Source organism: Grammomys surdaster, unplaced genomic scaffold, assembly GCF_004785775.1.
Source record: "Grammomys surdaster isolate TR1022 unplaced genomic scaffold, NIH_TR_1.0 126178, whole genome shotgun sequence".
NCBI lineage: Eukaryota > Metazoa > Chordata > Mammalia > Rodentia > Muridae > Grammomys > Grammomys surdaster.
The window spans coordinates 449,742-476,688 of NW_021620984.1; the positions used below are offsets into that span (position 1 = coordinate 449,742).

General features: G+C 36.8%; 1 protein-coding gene across 6 annotated transcripts in view; it reads left to right on the forward strand.

Annotated features, from left to right (window-relative positions):
- The window catches only part of Wdr17 (WD repeat domain 17), an 89,558-nt gene extending 71,111 nt beyond the window's left edge, over window positions 1–18,447 (forward strand). For 2 of the 6 annotated variants that reach the window (XM_028757689.1, XM_028757688.1), the window contains exons 22-30: window positions 140–279; window positions 2,559–2,579; window positions 3,991–4,102; window positions 9,754–9,895; window positions 10,216–10,318; window positions 11,337–11,438; window positions 14,080–14,178; window positions 15,776–15,959; window positions 18,144–18,447. In XM_028757689.1, coding sequence (XP_028613522.1) covers window positions 140–279; window positions 2,559–2,579; window positions 3,991–4,102; window positions 9,754–9,895; window positions 10,216–10,318; window positions 11,337–11,438; window positions 14,080–14,178; window positions 15,776–15,959; window positions 18,144–18,263 — 1,023 coding nt within the window. In that variant the 3' untranslated portion in view covers window positions 18,264–18,447. The remainder of the gene's footprint in view (window positions 1–139; window positions 280–2,558; window positions 2,580–3,990; window positions 4,103–9,753; window positions 9,896–10,215; window positions 10,319–11,336; window positions 11,439–14,079; window positions 14,179–15,775; window positions 15,960–18,143) is intronic. The other 4 variants (XM_028757691.1, XM_028757693.1, XM_028757690.1 and 1 more) reach the window with 3 other exon arrangements.
- Window positions 18,448–26,947: the final 8,500 nt, after the last annotated feature.

The following is a 26,947-nucleotide window of genomic DNA, read 5'->3' on the forward strand; positions in this document are numbered from 1 at the left end:
TTTTTATTGAAGTATTGTTTTCAATATATTTAAGAAAAATGAGTATCTAGGGTACTGTTAGTTTATCTGCTTATGAGCTTGAATGAGAATGTTCACCAAGCATCTGTGCAACTGAAGGAACTGTTTTCCTATGAACAAGCTTGCTATGGCATACCTGATCCGTGGGAATGAACTAGAGCTGGCAGTCTCAGTAGGCACTGTCCTAGGAGAAACTGCAGCCCCAGCAACCCATTATGCCCTGCAGTTACTGGCGAGAAAATGCATGATGATTCCAATGTGGTAAGAAACTTTTAATCAAATGAGTAATTTTGCAGTTACAGCATGCATTTTAGAATATTATGAGCTACTTTTGAAATGATGTGAAGAATATAGCATGTGTGATTATATCTCTCTATGTCTATAATATCTGTGTCATACACACACACACATTTATATATATATATATATATATATATATATATATATATATATATATATGACATTCTCATATATATATCCTGGCCCTTTCTGATGTAGCCTGTTTATAATTTTGTAATGCTTCAAGTGTTAAAATATCATGAGACAATACATGTATATTTTTCATCATTATTAGGACCACCGGTCATCACTTAAACATTTTCACATCCACTCTTGTTCTTGTCATATCTTTTGTCTTACTTCAAGGCCAAGAAACAAAATTACTCTGGCTGAAATCTTAGAGAAATCCTTGTTCAAACTCGTTCTTTCAAGGGGTAGATCTTCCAAGGAATTAAATGGAAATCTAAGCCTAAATTACTCTTATTCAGTTCTCCGTCACCTTATTCTTAAGGGCAGACAATCTGTGATTATTGTAGGCACTTTTAGATGTCACTCAGTAGCTAATTATTGACAAACGCTGACTACAGAGTGTTTTGTTTTGAGGTTTGAGAAATGGCCTAGCAGTTATGAGTACTTGTTCCTCTTACAGAGGACATGGGTTCAGTTCCCAACTCATGTGACAAGAAGCTTACAACTACCTCTAACTCCAGTTCTAATGACCATTTCTGGTCTTTGTGAGCACCTATAAATACTAACATTTAAACACAAAACTTCACATAAATTTGAAAACTAAATATAAATCTTCAGAACTTTACTTATCCTTCTCCAAAATACATACATCCTGGAAAGTACCCAAACTTTTCAATGAGGACCGTGTGCTCTTCCTAGTCTACACTTCATGTGAACAAACTGGGAAGATTGAGCTTTGTTGGTGACCATAGCATGCAGTGATGATTGTGATGATAATGATGATGGTGGTGGTCATGGTGGTGGTGGTGGTGATGATGATGATTTGGATGCAGCTAACAAGTCTGATCTTCTTACTGTGTGCAGAGCAATAGTTAAACTAGTTTACATGTAATGAACTACTGGGTCCTATGAAGCAGTTACTGCTTTGCCAGGGAACTCAGTAAATCATGATCCAAAGTATCAAGATAGCTATAAGGTTTGTGCCTTTAACTACTAAAGTGTATCACTATCTCCTTGAAAATGTTCTATTTTTCTTCCAGATCTTGGATTTTGATAGTAGACTATTATTATCATCATTCTAAGTTTACTCATGTCTTATAGTGATTTAAGAACACTCTCCACTAACAAACTATGGTAGTACCTCATGATAAACTCAGTTGTTTCCAATGTCAGTTCTCCACTGAGAGTTTCAAATGACCCCCATCCTTATCTGAAGCCTACAGAAGTGAGCTATGTAGTCTATTATGCTTGTTCTCAGGCCAATCAAAAAGTTTGAAATGTAATCTAAATCATTTCTTTATGAATGTGGCTGAATCCATGCTTATGGCTATCACCTAAGCTGAATGAAATATGACATTTTTTAAAAGATTATATATAATACCTATATAAACATATATACATATTTATATGTATACATATGTATTTATGTATATATATGTGTGTATGCATATATGTTTATATGTATAACCTTTGTGGATTGAGGAGGTTGTAGTCATGAATTTAGAATTATATATGTATATGTGTAACAAGAAACAAAAGGAGGTCATGAGTTTGAGAGACAGAAGGGCTACATGGGAGGATTGTATTGAGGAAAAGCTATAAATAATGCAATTCTAATTTCAAAAAGTAAAAAACTGCTTTATATATTTGAAAAAAGAAGAAAGTAAAGATAAAATGGTTGCTAATTGCTAATTATTATTGTTTTATTCACATGTTTAAATTATTCCAATCAGCTGATATGTGTCATCATTTTTTCTATCAAAATCACACTTTGCTCACCTAGCGGCTCCTCCCAGGTGTACTTCTTTTTCATAGGCAGCGACCAGAAACCAGGATAAAGTTCAAATTCAGGAAAATATTCCACTAAGTATGATAATTTTCAGAAGAAAGTCATATATAGCTATTAGAATGCTATGATTAAAAATTAATAATTATTTAGTTTAAGGAAGCTAGTCATTAATTCATAAATGAAAATAGTAAATGGTTCATGTATCTTATTTACCAGCAGTTTTGTCTGCTTCTTGGTACTTAATGACATTTGTCTAAAATCACATCCAATGTCTTCTCTCCAGCTTCCCATCTGTTGTATACAGGTACTGTCTAGTTTTGTTCTTATTAACATGTTACTGTAAAACTTCACACAATTTTAACTGTTTAAGACTACCCCCATACTATTTGGTTTTCCAATATTCCAATTTGTATACGTAAGTTATATAATTTATAACAAATAGAAACCTAACCATACAACAATAAAAATAGTTTTTATAGCTTAACTACATGGTTTTATATTTAAAACTTGTACAGAAAAAAAAGTTGTACTAACTATGGCTTTGTACAATGCTAAAAGTTAACTAACTCTGCTAATAATTTATCATAATCCAATAATGAAATTTAACTTTAGGTGACATAGGTGGCCTATGTTTTGTTATTAGTACACAATAGTGTACTTAATTTTAAAGAAACAGTGAAACAATGAATATCATCAACAACCCTTAATAATTTTCTTTCTATATCAGGATATAGTTTGTGGGGAAAAGTCAGGTTTTGTTTGAAGTTGTTAAAAGTTTTAAAATGTTTTTAGTATAGTTTTCAAAGAATAAAATCAGAATGGAATTCTGTATTCTCAAGGACATTAATTAAAAATATTATTAAGAGAGGGAATATGACTCAGCAGATAAATGCTTGTATAAATATGATAACCTGAGTTCAATTCCATGGCTAGACTATATACACATACACACACACATGCATACAAACATACACACAAACACACACACACATATTAATACATAAAATAATTTAAATACACTACTAAATTTTGTTATTAGAAACACAATAATTTATACCTCCTAAAAAGAAGAGCTAAACACTTTAATTTGGAGTTTTAAAATCTTACCTGATTAATGATTCTAATAATATAGGGACAATAAGCTGATATTATATTGGATTATTGATTGGCTAGGGAAAAACAAAAGGAAAAATTACTGTCATTGAAATATTTTATGTAAAATTTTATAAAACACCTCTAAAATTATTTTTAATTCTAAAATCTTGAATATAAGCCTAACTCAGATTGTTAATGTTCTGTTTTGGGGGTATGGGGTTAGTTGGCATGTATATTTACTAAAATTTTGGATTTGACTGAGAATGACAAAGGCATGAAGTGTATTAGCCTTCACTTTACCTTATAATTTTCTACAAAATTCTATCTACAACTCCTTAGTCTGGTAGAAAATTCTTCTCTAATAATAAAATTGAGTGCTATAATTTACGGATTTAAATTACACATATTTGGCATTTTGAAAACTTTTGATAATGCACCCGTCGTTCATACTGTGCTTAGTTGCAACCCAGACTTGAAATGGTTTGCTATAAATGGCGAAACAAGCATTTTGTAGATTGATAAGGCAGAGCGGTAGAGTGTATCTCCTTCTTTTGAAACATTTGTGGATCTATTTTTAGATCATTTACTCAGTGGAGTTTTCCCCTTTGATATACAAACAGGGACTTGGCAGCTGATCTTCTCCTGATGACTCCTGATAGGGAAGGACATTTAGTAAAACTCTGTGCCTTCTACCCTGGGTGCATCGAAGAAATAAATGACCTTCACAAGAAGGTAACTGATGACATATTAATGAGTGTAGCCTGGAATGAAATGCTTTGATTTCAGTAATTTTTGGTTTATTTAAATAGAAACTCATGCCCAAAATTAAATAATCACATGGCCTTCTGGAGATTCCTGTTGATTCAACAAAAGCGATAACCAAAAGAAAGAATGCTTATTGACTTTTAGTTTCAAGCCCAAATTTTACAAAGAAAGAAAACCCACAGAAGTGAAGAATCTCCACAAATTAAAGATGGAATGAGAATTTCAACTCCAAAATGTCTAATCAACCCATATAGTCCTTTTTACCGTTCTACCTTGTACCTGAGGTTTGTGCACAAGTTAGAACTGTATATTAACTGCTCTATTTGTATGTTTGAGAGTGTGAGGGCACACATACACATACATGCACACAAGGAGGTCACATGTCATTCATTATCTGAAAATTTCCTCTGTTTCTCCCACTCTTTGTTTTGAGATAGTCGTTCATGGCATATAGATTTCAGGGGTTGTCTAGACTGGCTGACCAGTGAGCTCCAGGGATTTTCCTATCTCCAGCTCTGCTGGGATTACAAGCAAAACTGATGTGCTGGGCTTTCATGTATGCCCTGGAGACACAGACTCAGGACCTCATGACTACAAGGCATGTGCTTTATTCATTGAGATATCACACTGCCCCATTAATAGCTTTAAAAAAACTCAATGAATTTCATATGCATTCTTTAAATGTGATTTAAAATATATTTATTCAAAGACTTCAGGAATCTTTACCAATATGTAAAGAGCCAAAATGCTTAACAGAAGAGAATAGTTACACAAACTAGAGAACATTTCTTCTTTTAAAAAAAAAATCATGAGACTGTTTTTGATGTGACTAGATGTCTATAATGTACATATATAAGGTTTCATTTTGAAACTAATATACATATTGTTATAACACATGTAAGAATCTACTATAATTGTTTTATTTTGTTTGTTTGTTTGCTTGCTTGCTTGTTTGCAACAGGGTCAGATTATGTAGTCCTGACTGTCCTTGAAACACACTATGCAGACAAGTTTGGCCTTAAACTCACAGAGATCCTCTGGCCTCTGGCCTCTGGCCTCTGGCCCTGCCCCTGCCCCTGCCCCTGCCCCTGCCCCTGCCCCTGCCCCTGCCTCTGCCTCTGGAATTAAAACCATACCACTATGCCCAGCCAAAAATACTATATATTTTTTAAGCAAAAGAAGAATAGAACAATATTTCCTTATTCTTAACTTTCAAAATAACAAAATTTTGTTTCATTTTTTTTAAACATGAAGGTTCCCCCCCCATTGGTAAAACTCATTATTTAGCATATACTTATTGCTATGCTAACATAGATATGCCAAAAGAGTGAATAAATGGGTACATATATGCCAACAACTGGCTTTGGCATCCATGCGGTGGGTGAACTGAGGCAGGCAGCCGTTGGAGATCAGTGCTTAGAGCCACTGACCAGGGTGGATCCAGATACCTACAGGGGCTGTTTCCAAAGGCATCCAGCAAATAGAGAAATCACTCAGCAGATTCTTTTCTGTGGGAACAAAGCTTAATTTACCAGGGCTGGCACTCTCCATAGCCATCAGAAAATCTATGAACTCTTAACTCTGTGGGGCTGGCAAGAGAAGAGAGAAAATTTACATGAACACATACACACACACACACACACACACACACACACACATGCACACACACATGCACACACACATACTGAATGGATGAAACAAAAGGCAGAGTCCAGTAATCTCATACATACAAATATACATGCATACATACATACATATACATATATGCATACAGTCCTATAGACAGACATATACACATTTACAAATAGAATGGTTAAAGCAAAGTTCCAGCAAGCAGACTCCAAGCATTCCACACATACATACGTGAATACAGACAATTGGTGGATGGAAGGAATGTTTCAACTCCAGCAAACTTTATACATACACAGTAGTTGATGGATGAGAGAAACAATGTTCCAGCCACAATGTATTTTATTCTTCCCAGCAAAGTCATTTAAAGACTATAAAATTACAATGGAATTATATTTTAATTTTCTTCTAGCAAATGATTATGAAAAAACTGTGTTTTCCAATATGTTTACAAGAAATAGCATACATAGTACAGGTAAAGAAAGAAAATTACTCAAAAACAAAAAACAAAACAAAACAAAACAAAAAATCCTCACATGTGTCCATAATCAAGCAACTTGTTGTAGATTAAAAAAGTATAAGCAAGCAAGGTAGTTTTCTCAGCCAGTTTTTCTTACTGGCAGGCAGCAATTTGTGGTTACAAAGAAAGGAAAAAATATTTTATTATTTATCTTTAAAGGTAATCTAGTAAGAATCCTAAAAAGAATTGCAAATCTAAATTTTTATATAAAAATCAGTCATATCTACCTTAAATTCTCAATTGTATGTCTACTTATCAGTAGTTCTTAATAAATCATATCAGGAAGCTGAAGACAAAAATGGGTATAAGAAATCAATCATCAGAGAGAATCGAGCCTCAGTGAGAGGCACATCAGCTAGTGCTGCCATTGTTCTTGTTCCCTGATCATAAAGGGTCCCTCGCTTAACTAATAAGCGAACTTTCTGCCTTTCTGAACTTCACATTGTTCCCTAAGATTTTCTATATGAGAGCCAGTAGTAATAACATCTCAATTTAGCTTCACCAACAATTTTATTTTTCCAAATCTTTTCTAAGGGTGGTGGTCATTATTGACAATCTACATCTCCAAGTTCTTCTCTAGGGTGGTTATTGGATCATTAATCTGCTTCAGCAGCAGTGCCTGAAAGAGATCAAGCATTAATATTGTGAATGCCAGAAATACTGTACAGTGAGGGACTGGAAGCCCCCTTAAAGTTTTCATATAATTCTTAGATTAAGAGGGATGTGAGGGCAGCAAACAGAACATAATTTTATAACAGCTTAAAGTCCTCAGGACACCTAGTCCTCCGGGTCGTGCCACTCCAAGGCCCACCCTTGTGACTGTGAGAAACCATGGGCCAAATTCCATGATTTCTAAACCCATTTGTCATTCCTCCTGCATGGCCCTCAGCAAGTATAGCTGTGTTAGGGCTTAAATCGTATCTGTTATTATAGAAATATTTATGAGAAAAATTACTCAGTTCCAAGAGTAATTTGTGATATTACTGGAGATTTCAAATATTCCATATACACTTTCTATTACCTAAATTCTTGTCTAAAATTTGCTATGGGCACTGTGGGAATGGATCAGTGGGTAAGAGTGCCTATCCTCATTTCTAATTATCTGAATTCAATCCCTATTTCCCATATGGCAGAAGGAGTAAAATGTTACATGCAAGTCACCCTCTGACCTCCACACGTGTGCCATGCCTCACAAAGTACACACACAAAACAAATGAAAATATAAAACTGTAAAGATAGACAAAATCTTTGACATAAAAATAAATAAAATTTATCTATGTTTTATTTTTGTCAACACCACAAGAAACTCTTAGTTAAAGATGAATATAGAAAGAGGCAATGGGACTTTTGCTTCTATTTGTCTTGATATGTGTTGTATAGTGTTTAAATATGTGTTAACAACCTCAGAGGCAAGAAGCTCTGGTATTATTATGCAGGGCTAGGGAGGACGAATGACCCACCTATGTTTATACATCCTGGCTTATTTAAATCAACAAAAAATATGTATTTACAGGTCACAATGTGACATTTTGATACATACATGTATTAATTCAAATCATAGAAACTCCTACACCAACCACTTCAAATATTTATTGTCTTTGAGGTAAAATCACTTAAAATCCTTTCTTCAGTGTGTTTTGAAGAATACACTGTTATTAAATGCAACCACCATGCTATGCAACAGAACAAAACTCACTTTGCTCTTTTTCCCTGTGATTCTGACCTGTAGGCAGCAGGATCAGTCTCTCTCCTTCTCATGGGAATAATAGGGCCATGAATGAAACCAATATTCACTACACATTCTAGAAGATATGATTAGAATCTTTGATAGGAATTTATTAGTTGTTCTTCAGAAAACTAGTGTTGTAAAGTTGTTAATAACTTTGAAGCTTTCTAAGGTAATAGTAAAGACCAAAGTCAAAGTACAAACACAGTATTAACCTGTTTGAGAAATATCATGATAGGACAGGGCTTAATCTTGTATTCTAGAGTATGCCATTTCAGTGACAATCACTTTTTATTATTTTTATGTTTAATTTTCAATCAGGTATGGTAGCTATCCTGTTTAAGTTTTCAGTGAGTTAAAACAATAATGGCAAAGCAATAATAACAGGCATAAATTACACACACACACACACACACACACACACACACACGTGCTCATGCTCACGCACACATGATTCTTAGCAAACTTTTCAGAGGGAGAGACCTAAACTATTCAGTCTACTTAATTTTTAAATAATAAAAAATGTGAAAATATTTAATAACCACATTAATAAATACATTTTAAAGCACTGATCTATTATGTCGCTTAGGAGTAAGTCTCAGCATTGGTAAATTTTATTTAAAATATTATTACATCCTTTTCCCATTCCTACTCCTCCAGTATGTAACTCCTTTCCAAATTCACAGCTTTCTATTCTTTAACCGTTGTTGTTTCATATACATACAGAGGAACACACATATAAACACAGCCTGCATAGTCTGCCCAGTGTTGCCTACATGTATATACATTTCTTGAGTAGTCAGTATTGACTATCCAGTCTGTGCCTTGTTGTTGAGGAAGATTGATTCTTCACATTCTAGCAGCTATTAATTGCTTGTAGCTCTTTATCTAGGAATAGAGCCCTGTATGAGTTCCCCCATCTACACTGAACTGCCAACTGTTGTTGGAATTGTTCAGATCTTATTGAGGTAGCAATAGTGTTGAGATTTTATGGGTGCCGCTTTCATTTTTTTATCTTTAATAATCACACATTTTCACATACATTTTAAGTTATATACATGGTAGTTCATTTGATCTACATAATGAAAAGAAATCATAGTCACTAAGAGGACATAATTTGTATTTCCACAGAGACGTCTATTTTTCATATTAATGAGAATTGTTTTTCATTTTGTAATAATTTTGTAATGAAATTTTGGGGACCCAGACTGTCCACACTGTGTGTTTTAAACTCTCAAGATTTAAAACTTACATAGGTTTTGTCTTTTTAGAATAAGGTTCTTTTGCCTCAAAGGTTAATTTCAGGTGTAGAGAAGAGAATGTGGGATGATATAGTTCTGTACTTGTTACATTTAATGGACTTTTGACAATGTCTGTATTATATATTTACTCTAGAACAGCTGACTTCATTGTGGGCTTCTTTTGTTTTATTTTCGCTTTTGCAGAGCTACATTAGTGAGTACTGATCACAGCATTATAATCATAAAACATAGTTCTACATGTTTATTAAGTATTTGTGTGGTGAAAAGCGACTAATTTATTGGCTAATCACCTTACCTTCATTCATTGATCTTAAAGGTTTTTCCATAAATAGGTTTATTTATAAAGAATTTTACTCACATATATTTGGGACAACTTTAATAAATGAAACAGACAGAGAATGTAGCAATAATTGGCATTTGTACTATGGCTTTGATCCATGTGAATGTTAGTAATATTGTCTTTCAACAAATTATCTCTTAGTGCAATCTACCCCCAACAGAAGAATGCATTCAGTTGGCTGAAATGGCCCGGGCAGATGGCAATGTATTTGAAACTATAAAGTATTATTTACTAAGCCAGGAACCTGAAAAGGCTCTTCCTATTGGTATTGACTTCGTCAAAGGTACGTTTCTAGTTCCTAGTTTGGATTTTAGATCTATTCATTCATTTGATATTTTCAGTCATTTTGATAATCTGCCTGAAGATCAAACACAAGTCATTCCAAATTTTATAAGGAGAAAGATTACTGACATAGAACATGCTCTATCTCCTGATTTTATGTTATGGGAAGACCTAGAGACAATGCATGGACCAATAGTTTGTGATACAAAATACAGAATTATGATCAACTGACAAAGAGTTGATTACATAAGTTTTAAAATTGGATGAACAAAACTTGACACTATAATTTAAAATACATGTCATTTGGTTTTATTTTGGCAGGATGTATCAGTAACTCAAACTGGACTCTAGATAGTGTTTACCCTGTGCTTGACCTAATGAGTTATATCCGTACTGAAAAACTACTCTTACATACGTGTACTGAGTAAGTATTTTTCTCCCAGACATGAAAATATTCAGTATAATATTTCAAATGGCAATATTGGTTTTGGTGTTCGAATCAAGGAGTAGAATCACCTTGGGTAGCTGAACTTATAAACAAATTATACTTTTTGGTATTGCTTTTATTGTGACGACAATAAGAGAAGACAATAAAGCAAACTTGAAATTAACAGGAACTATTAACAATAGCTAGCATGTGTTTGTTTATGAGTACATGTCTGTAGTTTCCCTTAAACACAGCTGTTGCAAGAACGCTGAGCTGAAAACATTTAGACAGTTATATAGGCATGGAGTTCATAAGAAACTAAGAGTCATATGTATTCAATATCTATTGTACATGAAAATCATATTAAGCCTAAATGAGAGAAATTTACAAGTGCTAAAAAAAAAAACAGAAAATGATACCCTCCTTAAACTCAAGGACCACTTAGGATTTTTTTTTAATGCAACTAAAGTCTTCAGAGAGCTGAGGCTAATTTGCAAGAGAGATTTTCAATGAAATGGCCTGCAAAACTGCCAGGTTCACCCCACTGGAAACAAAACTGATTTTGCTGGTACTTTCCTGGAGTCAACATAATGTGTCATAAGTTCCCAAATCTGATAAAAAAAAAAAGCAATTACTTAGAAATAAATGACAAGAAGAGAAAGCCAGGGGTGGCCTCAGGGTGCAAATTAACTATGAACAGTGGGGTACTTGCTTTGTGTGAGGACTCAGGTTCAAGTTCCAGCATTAAAACACAAAAGTGTTAAATATGTAAAATGAGCAGATAAGAACTAAATGCTATGTAAATTATAGTTTATGTTATATCATTAATTTTTGAATAAGAATTATGAATGAATGTTTAGCTAATGAATAAATCATTTCCTCTAATTTTATAAAACTTTCTAAGAGTATTTTGTATCGTCTGTAATAATATAAATAGACATGTCTGAATTATGTAAGAGAATAATGTCCTATGCTTCAAATTGTAAACTTTAAAAATAAATATATTCTTTTTTAGGGCTCGAAATGAATTACTTATATTATGTGGTTACATTGGTGCCTTACTGGCTATCAGGAGACAGTATCAAAGCATTGTTCCAGCACTTTATGAGTACACGAGGTAAAAGTAAAAACACTTTACTGAGGAATTCCTCTTACTAAGATAAACAGTCTCTAAGAGGACCGCAGGCACTGAGTGCATTATTCTGTGAGTCCACTTGCTCACTCAGCATGAGCTCTGCAGGAAAGCAGGTATGAAGTATATGAATTGCGAATGCACCAGTCTACGAAAGACAGAACTGCTAATAGAAAATTAAATACATAGGATGTGTTGACATTTGCCTATCAGGACACATCAGAGAGGGTCTCTGAACTCATAAAATGGTTCAGAAGTTCTAATGAAGACCTGGATCTTCGCCTCTGCACCTCCCCACTCCTTTTTTTTTTTTTAACTTTGGCACTCTTAGCTCATTCCTCCTGTGTGAGTTTCTCACAGTTACAAGATAGATGCTAGCCTTCTCCATAGCATGTCTGCAGTCTCAAGAGGACACAAGAGGCTGGGGGAAAAGGATCTTAAAGGTCTTCTTCAGTCCAAACATCCTCATAGTGTTCTGGAAAGTCTCCCATCCATTTTCATGCTACACTTCACTTCCAACATTGTGTAACACCACTGTTAAAATACAGGAAGCCATGTATATTAGTTCTCAATTTCTGTGAAAGAAATATTCAAGTAAAAGACATTTATAAGTAGAAAATAAGCCAGTATTTTCTTCTCATGATAGATCATGTTTTATAACCTGTTAGCTAAACATCTACATTTTTAATAGCTTGATAAACTTCACTCTTTATCCATTAGCCTTAAAACTTAACTTCATTAAAAAACAAGAACCAAGGGATCTTCATTTCTAACCCATCTCACTGCTTAACAAGACACACATCACTGTATGAGTATGATTCAGTAGATAAACAAATTCACAAAGTATTTCCTGAAAATTAATTTCTAAGCCCATTAACTCCTCGCTAAATGGTAGAGTGTGCAACCCTTTAATCTTCAATGCTTATTATCTAGGGAAAGGCATTTTTCTGAGTACCATTTATAGAAGATATGAGACTATGAGAGGAATAAAAAGCCTTCTTATTTCTTACTAACTGGTAAAGAAGTCACTGCTGTTACATAGTACAACCTAAGCAATAAGCACTACCACCAGATACTCAAGGAAGTTTGTTTCTATACAGGCAACAAACAAAACTTCAAAGCCCACTTTCAACCTGCAAATACAGGAACAATAGACTGTATCACAGACATTAAAATAATGTTGAATCGCCAGTTGTATGACTTCACTGATGATAAATGATAGAACAATACTCTTTTCAATTAGTAGTAATAAGCTGGGTGATGGTGGCACACATCTTTAATTGCAGTACCCCAGAGGCAGGAGCAGGTGGATCTCTGAGTTCAAGACCAGCCTGGTCTATAGAGTGAGTTCGAGGACATCCAAGGCCACACAGAGAAACTCTGTCTCAATGAACAAAAAATAAGTTAATATCAATAATAAATAGCTGAAAGACAGGAATGGCAGCTCATGTCTGCAGTCTCAGCATGGGATGCTGAAGTAAAGAGATTCTCAAAGCTAGCCTAGACTACATGGAGAATTCCACATCAACTCACGTTCGAATTGAGACAACCTCAGGAACTGGGAAGCAGAAAAAGCAAAAAAAGAATAAAACCACAAGTTACTGTGTGTAAGGCAGGAGAGAGTTCACAGAATATGTCTCCATTAAAGAGAGCTCAGTAATTAAGAAAGAGAACTTTAAGAGGTCTCAGTTTTAAAGGATTTCCCTTTACTTACCTTTACTTTAGGTGCATTGGAGTTTTGCTTGCATGTACTTCTATATGAGAGCATCAGATCTTGGAGCTGCACAATTGTGAGCTGCTAAGTGGGTGCTGGGATATGAACCCAGGTCCTTTGGAAGAGCAGTCAGTGCCCTTAACTTCTGAGCCATCTCTCTAACCCTAGAGATGAAGTAAATCTCCAATTCCTCATTGCTGTGTTCTACTTAATTGCCACTTCCTTCCCCTCTTATCTCACCTCATTTCTTATCTTCATTCTCCTCTCCGTGTTCTAGTATTTGTTCTACAGAAGGTTCATTTGTAAAATGTGTGTGTGTGTGTGTGTGTGTGTGTGTGTGTGTGTGTGTGCTGGTGATGGTGAGCCAAGTCACTGGCACAAGAACCTTACTTCTGAGCTTTGCCTGTCATCTTTTTGGAGATACATTTTCACGTTCAGACACAATCTAATCTCAAAGCTCATTATATGTGAGTCTAGTCTAGCAACCTGCACCATGCTCCAGCCTTAAACTCAGTATTCTAAGATGTAAAACGAGCCTCTCAAACCTAGTCCTTTCCTTTTTCTTTTAACACTACCATTATATTCTGTTACTCAGAATTAAGTCAAGGTCCTGATGAGCCATTCTATCTCCTACTGTCCAGCATTGCTTGTCTTGTCTCACTTTTTCCCATATGCTACACAGTGCATTTGACTAGACTCACTATTCCAACCACATGTTTTGAGCATATTAGAGTTACCCAGGACTTAAATGATAATCACATGAGTGACCACATATATGCCTATGTCTACATAAATGTATTACACACACACTGTTAAACAATTGTTATAGATAAAATTTCAGCTATAAAAGTTCATTTGTGTTGTCTGGTGTTTCACTGTTATGCCAGATGCCAATTCCTTCTCATGTTTCAGCCAGCTATTAAAACGCCGAGTGGTGGCCGTACCTTTAAAGATTGAGCATCTCTCTGAGGAACTGGATGCATGGAGAGCTTGCACACAGTCCGCCAAACAGTAAGTGAATACAATCTAACATTCAAATGCAGGAGGAATTTAAGGTTACCGACAAGTGTCAGGAATATGATGTTGAATCAAGTTTAGAAAAATAGTTTGTCAACTTATTTAGCATATATTCAGTACTAATTTGTTGTGACGTTAGTTTCTGCCTTTTTAAGTTCGTTAATTTTGCATTTTCTGATTTATTTATTTATTCACTTTATATTACAGTATCAGCCCCACTCTCCTCCTAGTACCTCCTTACACAAGACCTCACTCAATTCCAACATGCTCTTCTCTTTTGAGAAGGAAAAGCCCCTTCTGAGTATCACCCCCCTCACTCACTCCCCTCCCCTTGCTGAACATCAAGTCCCTGTGGGACTAGGTGCATCCTCTACTACTGAGGTCAAACAAGACTGCCCATTAAGGCGAACAGGATCCACAGGGAGGAAAGCAATAGGCTCAGTGACAGCCCCCTCTCCAGTTTTGCTGGAAGCTGCATGAAGACCAAGCTGCTCATCTGCTTTATATGTTGGTGATTGGGTCTCTGAGAATCCCCAAGGGTTCAGGATAGTTAACTATGCTGGTCTTCCTGTGGAGTCCCTGTCTTCTTTGGATCCCTCAATCCTTCCTCCAATTCTTCCATAAGACTCCCCAAGCTCCATCTAAGGTTTGGTTGTGAGCCTTTGTATCTCTTTCCATTGGCTGCTGGGTGGAGCCTCTCAGAGGACACTTATGCTAGGTTCCTGTCTGCAATCAAATGAAAGTATCATTAATAGTATCAGAGATTGGATCTTGCCCATGGCTTGGGTCTCAATTTGGGACAGTCATTATCCCTGCACATCTTGTAGGCAGGATGTATTTTGGGTCAAAGGTTTTGTGTCCTTATTCCTGCACTGGGAGTCCTGCCTAGCTCTAGAAAGTGGCCACGTCAGGATCCATTCCTCCTCTACTAGGAATCTTAGCTAGCGTCACTCGCTCCTCCATAGACCCTCTTGGGCCTAACCCACATCCAGGTCTCTGGCATATCCTAAAGATTGCTTCCCTTTCGATTTCTGTTCTCTCTCCCCTGCTCTCCCTATAAAGGATGTCTCCACTGCCCTCAGCTGCAGCACTGCTCTGCTCTACTCCCAGTGCCCTCTATCCATCAATCTCTGTTATCTGTTTTGTTTCCCTTTCTGAGAAAGATTCAACCATCTTCCCTTAGACCCTCCTTGTTATTTGACTTCTTTGGGTCTGTTGATTATAGATGGGATTGGTGGGGCAAGGTTCCAAACTGGTTAGTTGTGGAGTTCCCAAATGTTTACACAGAGAATCAGGATGCTCTTAGGGTCCCACAAGGCTCCTCTGAACCAAAGCAGAAAACCAGAGCTAGACAATGGGGCTCAGGGAACCATGTGCAACTCACCTCTGCAGGCTATGTCCCGGGTGGACTTGCCTGGGATGGTGGGTGAATTCGACTGGGATAGTCTTTTGTTTTTTATAATTTAAATCTAAATTGATTTGCCTCCATCTATGATGGATAATGAACTAATCAGAAACCACTTCTCAAACAAATCTCAATAAATCTATAATTCTACAAAAAATAAAATATGAATTTTTATTTAAAAATTAGATCATCAGAAGATTCTTCATGTACACCCCCTTCTGATTCACAAAGAACAGTTTATGAAACTTTATTAAAGAGAATGAAAGAAGAGCCACTCAAAGGAATTACTGGACCAGATTATGTGACTGGATCAAATCTTCCAAGCCATTCAGACATTCACATCTCTTGTCTTACTGGACTAAAAATCCAGGTACAGTCTACTATCAGACATTAACTTTATCTTTCTATTATGAGCTTGTTCATGGTAACTGAAAACAAATATTAACTCAGTAAACTTGGCGAATGTAGAGATTTCAGTAAGAAAATATTGCCCTTGGTGCTTCCTTGATAATACAAGTGATCTTTTTCCCCCTTAAACCAAATCCAGAGAGATGATCACTGAGCTATTATCACTGAAGCAATTGCATAATACATACATTTAGTAGCACTTACTTACACATATGTATAGCGACAAAGATGATTTAAAGTAAATAAATGTCATAACTTAATGAAAAGTAAGTGAAATAACCAACAATTGCACTGATTTTATCAGAGAAGGCTATGTTCACTTTCTAGTCTCCATTTGCATTACATAAGCACAATGAAATAAAACTAATTGATGCATACTACTGATACATCAGGTGTCCTTGCACTGTTGACTGAACTTTCAACAACAAAAATTCACTATGATTCATCACAGAGGTTGCCTAATTCTCAAAGAGCATTCTTTAATGAGCCGTCAAATTAATGAGGAACCATTGTACATAGAGTCCCTAAGTATAACCCAAGGGGATTGTTGTTATCTTGCAGAAGCAGAGAAGTCTTTATTATCTTCGAGTAGTTGTCACTGTGAGATAACAAAAGCCAAATTCCACAAAGTGAGTTAAGGCAATCTGTCATAATGTGCTCCAGCTGCTGGTGTTTTACACTTGTGATGGACAGATCCCCACAGTTCTAACGTAATATTTAAAACATATTTATTATGCTGACATGTGAGGCCAATGAGTGATCCAATCCCTCAAAATACATGGAGCCGCTGGTTATTAATACAAACCCTGACTATATCTTACCAACCAATTCAAGAACACAATAATCTTCAAAGCATAAGACACATAACTGGCCGGTCAGTGGTGGCGCACGCCTTTAATCCTGGCACTTGGGAGGCAGAGGCAGGTGGATTTCTGAGTTCGAGGCAGCCTGGTCTACAGAGTGAGTTCCAGGATAGCCAGGGCTACACAGAGAAACCCTGTCTCGAAAAACCAAAAAAAAAAGACACATAACTGTGTACACACATATCATTCACTTGTGCTTAGAGATAAAAACAAACAAACACCAAATCAGTGAATTCAGTAGGTTAGTAGTGAATCCTGAAACTTTGGAAGTCTAAAAGTCATTTTCTGTTCCCATGGACCATTCAATCCCTGTTCCACAGGGCCCCTTTTGCTCCAGGCAGGATAACCAAAACACCACTAGACACCAGCTGAGTCTAGTTTTCTTCACACAGACCCACATCCACAAAAGATCTACTAATTATCCCATGCACGCATAACTAATGTAGATTAAGTACTACCCTCCTAGAGTATTTTTAATTTGAAATTAATGTATTTGTGTCTTGTGAATCTCAAGGACTTAGTAGTATAAAGTTAAATAATAATTAACTTTGCCAACTCCAAAAGTAAATTGCAAAAAAAAAAATAAAGCTTAGCATTAAAAAATTATAACCAGAATTTGATGAATTTGGAAACTAATAAAAAAATTGAAATTGTACTGCTCTTATAACTCATTGATTTTTTTACATCATGCTTTTCCTCTTAAGAGCTAAGACATATTGACTTCTCAGAACTGCTCAGGGTATGCTAATAACTGATGAGACTGAATTATAGTCTCTCAAGTCACATGACAGAGTATAATTTTAAATCCCTCACATGTAGAGCAATATATACTTCTTGTTCTATTGAGAAGGATCTAAGTTTCTGACTTTAGTTACTTCCCAGCTGCACCAATATTAACTACAATACTAATAGAATGAAGAGTATCCCAGTCTGATACTTCTTAGTGTGCTTTCATAAAAGAAGTTAGATTTGCAGCAATTAATAAATTAATAATATTTATTGTAATTGATAATACTGCTGTATATAAAGGATTGAAATTATAGCATAAAGCTATGTTTTAACAGACATGACAGAATATTGGAACATTAATGAGATATTTGAAGATGTTTTTACAGTTGGTAGCATTTAAGAAAAAGCATATCTTTTTTTCTTATATTACTGAATTTCCTATTAGCATTGCCTAACTGTACAGTAGTTTCTCAGTGTGGTGATTGTTTCTGAAACTTTAAGTCAATTCTGCAAATTTCTAGTCTCATTTTATCTTTTCTCAACTCTCTACACAGGGTCCTGTGTATTTCTTGGAAGATGGGAAATCGGCTATTTCTTTGAATGATGCTCTGATGTGGGCAAAGGTGAATCCATTCTCGCCTTTAGGAACTGGGATACGACTTAATCCATTTTGACTGAAGATTTTTCTCCAGAATTAGTAGTTTTGTAAAAAGGAAATTTGGGGTATTTCTAACCTTCATTTTGGTTATCTAAGAATAATAGGTTGGGAGGTGGTTTTGATAGTTGAAAGACATGAGGGAATAATATTAAATTTTGTTAATTTCAAAAATAAAGTATTTATATAATTCTAAAGAAAAATATATATCTCATTGATAAATAGTATTATTTATGTTTAGAAGGAAGTTTTAAATTGAATTACAAAGACTAAATAACCTGCAAAGCAGATAGGCTTCAAGAGACATGGATATCAATAAAATATTGTATTGTTAAAACTCTGAAACACATAAAATAAGACATTACATAGACTTTCTGACATATATACTCATATAGAAGGTATTTAATGAATATTTAAATGAATATCTTGAAATAACAAAATGTATGGAATAGACAGATAATTTGCAATTCAACCATCTCCCACATAATCCTTTATAAAAATTAGTTTCAAATAAAATTTTGTTTGTAAATAGGATGCTACTTAAAATATTGAGTACATTTTATAAAATAATTTTTATTCATTTATGTTATTTATATTTATTCAGAGCACAAAACCAGGAGGAAGGAAATACATGAATCTATTTCAATTAAGACAGAATTATGATTTCAAAATATATGAGATTAATTCACACTAACTAAAGTACTTCAATGCTCAAATTGTGTCACTTAAAAATTTATAGTATCATGGGTATTCTGAGATTTTTTTCCTAATATCCCCTTATCAGTGAGTACATACCATGTGTGTTTTTTTGTGATTGGGTTGCCTCACTCAGGATGATATTTTCTAGTTCCATCTATTTAGCTGCGAACTTCATGAAGTCATTCTTTTTAATGGCTGAGTAGTACTCCATTGTGTAAATGTCACTCAAAGTATATAGTCATCTAAATATACACATATGCATATTCTGTGAAATTGCCCATATGTGTCCAGAATCCTGATTTCATTAGAACAACTGACAGTGTTTAGTTTTCCTTATGATAAGAAAAATGTATACTTTGACTTTAAAGCAAATGAATTCTAGAGTAAAAGTCTCACAAATTATTTGTAAAATTTAGCATTTCATTTTTAGTGAATCAGTAGTAGTCAACTACTATTAAATACTTGTGGTACTATACCTTCAAGGTATATGTGCTTACATTGTTGAAACATACTTCAGAGTGAATATAGCATATATGACTGAGACAGACTGCAACATTCCCTTGTCGTCCAGCTCTATACATTTACATATATTACAGACCCCTTTAACTTAATTAACACAATTTCCATTATTACAGACAAATGTGATGTAGTTCCCTACTAAGATGAGCAGAGGTCTCACGCCTACAAACACAATATAGAGAATAGTTTAACCCATTGTCAGTAAATATAAAGGCCTAAACATTTAACTTGTTAACCCATTCAAAAAACTTGGAAACTCAGTTCATTGGGTTGTTTCAGAAAAGTGCTGACTGCTCAGTACTCTGAAATTACTATAAAAGGGGGGAGTGCTTAATAATCAATGCACACAACGCATCATGGTATCTTCTATTCTCATGAAAAAGTATTCTGAAATTGAGAAGTTCTGTGGCAATAAGGACTGCTTGAGGCCCCAGAAAAGGTCTTTGCTTCCTTTTCAAATGTCCTTAATAAAGCAGTTTCATTTTTGTCAGATGTCCTAATTAACCATTGTCATAGGTTGACACAAACTCTAGATCTTGAGACCATCCACTGTGCTCGCACTTACTATTCTGATTCTCTTATTCAGTATATGATGTGTGGGGTTTGTGGAAGTCAGTCTTGTCAAAGAAAAAAGTAGGAAAGAGAGTCACAGGCTCCTGCTACCCCCTGAAGAGTCCCGACCTACCTAACACGGCATTAGATCAAAGATGGCTCCTGGCACACTGGCAAGACACACTGGCACAGGTCAAGACAGACTTCCTCCTGTCTTCACTGCACTCCTCACAGCTGTTGCTATTCCCCCTGACTACTTCTGGGTTACCTCATTAGGCAGGGCTTTCATTGGAACATGGTGACAGTGTGGCAAGATAGGACTGGCCGAGGATTTAGTGGCTTGCCATTGGTTCAAACACTGTTTATAAGCTTATGGACTGATCAGTAAACTTAGATCTTCACCCTGATGCTGGTCTCCAGAAGAGAATTTCCTGGGATTCATCACACGAGTCTGCTGTCTCTCACCCCATCTCCCATCCCTGGTCCTTTCCCCTCAATGATGAAATCTATAAGCTATTTCAAGTTTTCCAAAACCTTTATGGATTCCACAGCATCTTGGGAATTTACTATCCTCAGACTCCTAGCAATAAGTTTATTCAAGAGAGCTAAGAAGCTCTGTTTCATTGTTGATCCAAACCAAATCCTTTCCTACAAAATGTTTTCATGGGTATCTGAGGTGATTTAAAAGCTTTACTTTAATAACTATATTTGATACCTAAAATATTATTTTTACAATGTTACATTTCAGATTTTTCCCCATTAAAATGCATGACAGTAGGTAAGTTATCTATATTTCTTCATGCCATTTGTTTCAGTTGGATTTCTTAACTCACATAAAACTAGATTCTAAACTTATTCCTAGGAATTCATCAATGTCATCAGGACTCTCTTTATATTCCTAAACATTACTTACTGAAACTGAACATTCAGCAAGAAAGTCTCCAGAGGTAGGAAATCTAGCTAAAATTACCAAGCCCTCAAAAAAATATCAGGAAAGACAGTAGCTAAACATGATTGGAAACTGATATTCATGTTGTGTGAGTCAGTACTACTAATGTACATCTAGGATGTAAAATAAGACTTTTAATGGCATAACATTAAAACATAAAAAATTGAAATTGAAGGAAAACTCTGTTGCTTATGAACATAAAATTATTAAGTACACCTGAAAGAGTATAGGTCTTTCATTATCTCAATATGCGATTATGATAGCATGTATAGGACCTGAAAGAATAGCTTGATCTGTAAAGCACTTGTCATGTGAGCATGGTGACCTCAGTTCATTCCCCTAGAACCCATGTAACAAATGCTTGGAATGGTAGCATAAGCTTGTAGTCCTAACACTGGCAAGGTAGAGATGGCCTGATTCCTGAAGCTTGCTATTAGCCAGGCTAGGCTACTTGACAAGTACCAGGTCAGTGAGAAACTGTATTAAGGAAAGGAAAACATAAGACAAGAAAAAAAAAAAGAAAGTAGATATCATCTTAGGAGGTTGACCTTTCAGCTTCCACATACATGCACATGGTATGGCCCATCTGTACTCACAGATACAAGAAGGGAAGCCAGAGTCATAAATTTTCTTCTGTACTAAATAGAAATCTTAATACTAGATCCAAATGAAAAGAAAATCATGATTTTTCTTACTACAACTCATTGCCAAAGAGAGAGTTGTGTTGCTTAACAGTATTCAAATTAAGGATATTCTTGGAGATAAACAATCCTTTTATATAACCCAATATATAATAAAAATTGTCCATAGTAAAATTTTATTAATGAATGTGATGTGTGAACTCAGAACAAATAGAAGCTCACCATCTAATGAGGAATATACAGACTCACCACTCATTAAGTTATCCAAAAGAACTCCTATCGCAGTGAACTATGCTTCATCATACTTTTGAAACTGTGAACGTTCTGTAATTTTTCTGCTTTTGTATTTTCAACAGTATCTGGCATAGTTATTAGTAATGTTAGGTCTTCAAGATAGGGTCCTCAAAATGGCAGAGTTGATAGAGGTATTTTAGGGTGATGGTCTTAGTACCACCAGTCCATGTCTTTGCTCAGAGACTTGGTTTATCTGAGAAAGAAAACCTAAAATATTTCTCAGAAAGCCCTGGCTGGGCACTGCTGGTCAGAGCATTCATCCAAGGCTACAACTCGTGGTCTCCAGATTCCCTGTTGGTCTCTGGTTATTCCAGTGTCTAAAATTCCCTAAACACACACACACACACACACACACACACACACACACTCACACACACACACACACATTCCTAGCTGGATGCTATCTTCTATTTAGATAGCCAAGACATCCTATCAGGTTCTCATTAAAGCTGCCATTTCTTTTCCAGACTCTGGCTTTGTTCAGTGGTTTCATGTTGCACTCATCTATATTCATCTTGATAATCAGTCTCAGTAGCCAGAAAATGGTACATTTTACATTCAAGTTCTCACAGATCTTAACTATCTCTGTCAACAAGCACACTGGCAAATGGTCTAAAGTCTCTTACATTTAAGCTTATGTTCTTCATGTCGTCACCTCCCTCATCTACTGCCACCTAACCTCCTCTACTTTCCCAGGTAGCAACACCTCCCTTGTATTCACCAGTGACTCCCCCAGGTCTGGCAATGGTGGAATCTACCCTGTCAAGGAGGTGGCAGGTACTTAAGGCCCTTTCTATGTCCATGTTCCTTTCTCTTTTGTCTGATTGTTCTCAAATAGAAAAAAATGTCCAAGATTTTTCTCAAATGACCCTAGTAATTCATTAAGGAATTTAGATGCTAAATTCAGTCATATAACCCCAACTGGCATGATCTCCATGTCCTTCTTTAACCCACCCTTACCCTAGAGGAAAAGGAGAGAGTCTGGATGGCTGCTCAGATTCACCTAGATTATGTCCACTGATAACTCTTTTACTAGACAGTTGCTGTCCCTCATGCTGACCCCCACTGGAACTGCTAGTTCAATGTAGAAAATCAGTCCCTTGGCAGGACAGCCTGGGACAAGAGGATTATCTGACTCCTGGATCCAAAGAGCCTCCCATATAGTGGTCAATTTTGACAAACTGAGAGAGGTTACATGGTTGACTGATGAAAATCTTGAAGAATTTCTTGCTAGACTCACAGTGGCTCCTCTATATTTTGCTAAACAAGATTCCAAACTCTTAGAAGGGCATGCTTGTCCACAATACTCACTTTCTGTCTCTGTCATGCCATCACATCAGAAAGAAACTAAAGGGACTAACAGAAGGCCCTCAACCCATTCAGAGAGATCTGTTGACTATGACATTTAAAGTGTTTAATAAAATGAAGGAACAGAAAATGACAGAAGAGGCCTCATGTGATAGAGAAAAATACCAGATTTCTGGCAGTAACCCTGAAGCCTCCACCTCCAAAGGAGATAGGGCTGCAGAGACCTCTACGCAGGGTCCACTTTAAATGCTACAATGCTGGCCACTGGGCAAAGAACTTTCCCTCACCTCATCTGTCACCAGGCACCTGCACCCGATCTGTGGGAGACAGGACACTGAGGGTTTCACTGTCCCTCTTTGTCTCATCAAGGTAGGTCAATTCCCAAGTTCCTCCTCCACAGACCAAAGATTGACATGGCCCTGGGACCTTGCCAAGCCCCTCCCCTCCCACTGAGACTATGAAGATAACCACAGAAGATCCCAGAGAACTGTCCAAATAGTAGGCAAGTCTCTGTCAGTTAGGATCTATGCTGGAGCCACTTGGTCTACATTTCCCAGTGACTCTGGTAAAACTTAAGCTTCTCAGCTCTCTGTTGTGGGTGTTGATGACTGCCCCAAGCAGCCTAAGGCTACTGTCCCACTTCTCTGCTCTCTGTGGTCACCTAATTATGCATTCCTTCCTCATTGGGATTATGCTTGTGCATCATTTTAGCTAAGCTACATCTTTTTTTCATTCAGTTAACCCCTCTTTCTGGCCTCTGGGAAGATTCTCCTCCCACCAACCAAGCCTAATTCCTCAGCTCAGGCCTTTTCAGAATCTTTTGTCAATCCCAAGTGGGACACTTCCTCTCCTTCTATTGCCTCCCATTTACCTCCATAAGATCTTACTCCGAGACTCTGCCTTCTTTCCTGTCACCCTTAATACCTTATCTCCTTAAAATGTAGACAAGGTCTTACCCTATCATGCAATACCTTTTCACTAGTCCTATAACTTGTTCCAAAACCTTGCTCAGAATCACAGGATCATTACCATGATGCCTATCCCTATCTACTAGCGGTGTCTAACCCTCACACTCTACTTTCTCAGAGTCACTCCACTGCTTCTTACTTCATTGTCTTAAGGAGGCTTTGTTCACTATTCCTCTACACCCAGACTCATATAATATCTTTGCCTTTAATGAAGGGGATCCAGAATGGGGACAGTGTCACAGCTCACATGGACTGTGCTGCCCCAGGGTTTCTGACAATAGCCCTTACTTTTTTGGCTAGGTTCTAGGCAGTGACCTCCTTTCTCTTAGCCTGTCACCCAGAGGACAGATTCAGTATGTAGATGAGCTCATACTCTGTAGTCCCTTGCTCTCCCTGTTACAACAGCATACTATTCAACTCCTTAGCTCTTGGGGAGGGAAGGATACATGTTCTCTCTTTCCAAGGCTCAACTCTCTATCCACCACGTCAAGTACAGAGGTCTGCTGGCTCTCCAGCTCAATCTTGATCTCAGGTAGTACCCAAAGTCTCTTTCTCTTCCCACCACTAAGGGTGAGAGTCTCTCCTTCCTCAGAGCCTGGATTTTCAACTTTGTTATTCTCACTTGGCCCCTCTATGAAGCTGGGGCTACGGGTGTTATCTGAGGCTCAGAACACAACTAAACTTGCCTGGAGCCTGCCTCCTCTCACCTCTGAAACACACTCCTCTCACGGGCCTTAATCAATCATTTACTATCCATATTACTAAAAAATGGGAAATGATTCTGGCTGGTTTTGGACCAATGAGAGGAACTACCTTTGTCCCTGTTACCTATCTTTCCAAACAGCTATACACAAACATTAGGGGATTGCCACCCTGCCTATAGGCACTAGCAATAGCCTCCCTTACTAGTCCAAGAAGCTTCTAAGCTCAAAGACCTACTGCCACTCAAAAAATGTTTCTACTTTACATTCCTCGACTTTATCTTTTACCTCCAAACTCCAACTCTTTCACCTTTCCAGAAAACCCCAACATTTCTCTTGACTTTTACCCCCGACCATAACCTGGCTACACTTCTTCCCAAAGTGTCTACAATTACACAGTCCTACAATCACTTGACTTGCTTGTCTTAAAACATAACAAAATTCTCTATTTCTCCTGTACCACATGCTGATCATACTTAATGTATAAATTGGATCTCATCTCTCAGCTCCTCTGGCTCCTGTAAAGCAGGATATGCCACACTATCTTCTGATAAGGTCAGATAATTTCCCCATTTACCACCAGGCACTATTCTCAGAAGGAAGTTCTCTGAGCCTTTACTAGGGCCTTCATGCTGACACAAAGCAAGACCATCAACATATACACAGATTCTACATATACATTTGATATTCTATACCACCATGCTTTCATCTGTCAGGAGATAGGCTACTTCACCACCAAGATAATATCTATTAAAATATGTATTACTAATGAGCCTCATATTCTAAATCAGCTGGAAGTCTCTTATCTTCCCAAACAGGTGATAGTTGCTCACTGTTGAGGTCATTAGGCCCCTGCCAATGATATAGCTATGGGAAATTATTTCCTTGACAAGACTACAAAGGGCATCAGCGAACACCCCTATTATCTTAGTTATTGTCTAGGTTTTACTGCTGTGAACAGACACCATGACCAAGACAACTCTTATAAAAACAATTGTGGCTGGCTTACAGGTTCAGAGGTTTGGACTACTATCACCAAGGCATGAATATGGCAGTGTCCATGGTGCAGGAGGAGCTGAGAATTTTACATCTTTATCTGAAGGCTGCTAGCAGAATACTTGCTACCAGGCAGCTAGGATGTGGGTCTTAACACCCACACCCACAGTACCACTCCTTCTCCAAAAAAGACCATACCTACTCAAACAGGGCCACAACCTTCTAATAGTGCCACTTCCTGGGCTGAGCATATACAAACCATCACACCTACCTACTCTGCTCCATTTTCTTCTTGGCCCCTCCAAACTTAACTTCTACCTACTCTGAATCCTAACAAAAAGATCTCCAGACCCTGAAAGCCATTGCAGGCCCCTGGGGCAGGTTTCTTCTACAAAACAGATACTTCTCCCTGATGTTCGGGAAAAGCCCTTCCTTACAGATATGCTCATTCCCTTTCATAGTGGGCCTCAACCTCTTCACTGCTCCCTCCCACCTCTCCTCTTCCACTCCAGCCTTTCTGGTCTTCATAAGGCCATCAGGAAAACCCAACCCTGTACCCAAACTTTCCACAGGGAGCTATGCAATCCCTTCTTTTAATCCATATCAGTTTTGGGGTAGTCTTTCTAGGGAAGACTGGCAGATTTACACATATTTCCTAATTAAAAAATAAAACAAAAACATTTATCGTCTTACTGTGGCAGACATTTTCTCAGGATGGGTGGAAGCTTGCCTTACTACGGCTAAGACCACAGAAGTGGTATATCTCCACCTCATGAATATTTTGGTCATATTTGAAATCCCTAGATCCATACAGTAAGATAATGGCCTGGAATTCATCTCTCAAGTCACCCAATTGGTGTCAAGAGCTCTGGCATCTTCCTGTTCCCTACTGCCCTCAATCCTCAGAAAAGCAGAGAAAGCTAATAGACTTATTAAAACTCACTGACAGAAATTGTCTTCTGAAATTCAACTTCCTTGGAGTCACCTCTCACCTTTTAACCTATTACCTCAAACACATGGCAGGAACCAGCCCTCTTATTTCCTCAGCTCCCTTGAGTTAATGTACTGCTGTCCTA